Source organism: Triplophysa rosa, unplaced genomic scaffold (assembly GCF_024868665.1).
Source record: "Triplophysa rosa unplaced genomic scaffold, Trosa_1v2 scaffold529, whole genome shotgun sequence".
Taxonomy (NCBI): domain Eukaryota; kingdom Metazoa; phylum Chordata; class Actinopteri; order Cypriniformes; family Nemacheilidae; genus Triplophysa; species Triplophysa rosa.
The window spans coordinates 12013-14275 of NW_026634538.1; the positions used below are offsets into that span (position 1 = coordinate 12013).

Below are 2263 nucleotides of genomic sequence, written 5' to 3' on the forward strand. Positions count from 1 at the left end.
TGTGTGTGTGTGTGTGTGTGTGTGTGTGTGTGTGTGTGTGTGTGTGTGTGTGTGTGTGTGTGTGTGTGTGTTTCCAGGTGAAATGTTGTAAGTATTGGCCTGATGACACAGAGATCTACAGAGACATGAAGGTGACGCTGATAGAAACACAACTGCTGTCTGAATACGTCATCAGAACCTTCGCTGTGGAAAAGGTTTCAACACAAACACTTGCACATGACACTTACAGACACACAACACACACACAGTCCTACATGACATGATACTGTTGTATATTTGAGTATTTATTAGAGTAAACTGTAAAAATGTAGTATACTATAGTGTTGTGTAGTGTGTAACCTGAAGCAGTAGTAAGTATATACTGTACGCACTATAGTGAAGTGTACTGTAGTATCTATTCCTACAGTTAACTATAGTACATACCAAAAGATATAGTATTTACTATAGTTAATACACAGTACACTACACGATACTATTGTATACTATCTTTTTCCCAGTTTACTATAGTGACTAGTATAGTATACTTGTGGGAGCTGTAAGTGTTGTCAAGCGCTCACAATCACATGTGGTACTTTCAGCCACTTCGAACACATTTGTTGGTCTGCATTATTAAACCAAATAACATCTTCAACTACACAATCTTTTTCTGTGCTGTTTGTCCTCGTGTGTCAGTCGTGTGTGTAGATTTCTGATGAATAAAGATTGCTGTCTGTACAGACATGGATGTGGATTAGAATCTGTTCTGAGATCAGATGGTATTTAGTGGATTGTGTTGTCAGTGTTTGTTTGTTTGTTTGTGTGTTGACGGCAGCGAGGAGCTCATGAGATCAGAGAGATCAGACAGTTTCATTTCACCGGCTGGCCCGATCACGGTGTGCCGTATCACGCTACAGGACTGCTGGGATTCGTGCGCAGAGTTAAAGCCAAGAATCCAGCCAACGCCGGACCCATGGTGGTCCACTGCAGGTGACGGTGACATCACACAGACTCCAGCACACCTCCTGCTCGTGCGTGTGTGTCTTATCTCTCTCTCTCTCTCTCTCTCTCTCAGCGCTGGAGCGGGGCGTACCGGCTGCTTCATCGTCATTGATATTATGCTGGACATGGCGGAGCGTGAAGGTGTGGTGGACATCTACAACTGTGTGAGAGAACTGAGATCACGTCGAGTAAACATGGTTCAGACTGAGGTAAGCAATCACAAGAGAAATCACTACACTGTGCTCATGCTCTTTAACTTTTACTCAATGGCTATAGATCTTTAGCACAGATTTTGTCATCTGAGGAATTATTTATATTAGTTGCGATCAGTTTTACTTCCGGATTTTGACGCATTTCTGAGTGAAATGGAATTTTGAATGAGAAAAATAGTGGGCGTGGCTTTCATCTTTCTCTGCAATTTGATTGGCTGTATAAAACCGACAGACTGACAGTTGAAGGGGAGGAGTTAACGGATGCTCCGCCCAAGCCGCCTAACACACGTCATTTAAGATGGATAGTCATGACAGGACGGAAGAATGACCCACATTGATGAGCTATTTGCAATAAACGCTGCAATATTTCATGAAAAAATAGTTTTATGCACTGAGGTGGTGATATTCACTGAACAGATGTGAGATGATAGTTGTTTATTATTGGGTTTATTTTTGAAATGTTTTCTTGATGAAAGCTGTCTTAAAGCTGAAAAGACGCAAGCACTCGTATGTAAGGCTGAATTGTGTAGCCTGAGACATGATTTGACCGTCTTTCACGCTCAAGAACTCAACGTGACGTCACGTCAGCCCAGCAGGCTCCACTCCAAGACTTCCTGAAGACTGATAACTCACGGCAGATTCAAAATGTCACTTCATAAGTGATTTACATCAAACTGTCCGGTCACTGTCTGTGATTGAGAGACGACCGGGAACCTAAAGAGAGAACGTCCAGAGTGGACAAACAGACAGAATAAGAGAGACGTCACACTTGAGCTGACACACACACACACACACAAACTTACTGGACGTTCAGTGGTTAAAGTGTTATTCATTTGTGTTTGACATGTTGATCTTACAGGAGCAGTATGTGTTCATACATGACGCCATCTTGGAGGCGTGTCTTTGTGGAGACACAACAATTCCAGCCAATCAGCTTCGTTCAATCTATTATGACATGAACCGCTTGGATCCCCAAACCAACTCCAGTCAAATCAAAGAGGAGTTCAGAGTGAGTCTGTGTGTGCACGACAGTGTGTGTGTGCGTGTGCACGAGGGTGTGTGTGTGTGTGTGC

General features: G+C 43.0%; 1 protein-coding gene across 1 annotated transcript; it reads left to right on the forward strand.

Annotated features, from left to right (window-relative positions):
• Positions 1 to 20: 20 nt before the first annotated feature.
• On the forward strand, positions 21 to 2199 carry LOC130550991 (receptor-type tyrosine-protein phosphatase mu; the record flags this gene model as incomplete). The annotated part of the gene is made up of 4 exons (XM_057328527.1): positions 21 to 194; positions 812 to 966; positions 1052 to 1187; positions 2050 to 2199. Coding segments are annotated over 4 exons (615 nt in total), but the record flags the coding sequence as incomplete, so codon positions are not given.
• Between the last annotated feature and the right edge of the window lie 64 nt (positions 2200 to 2263).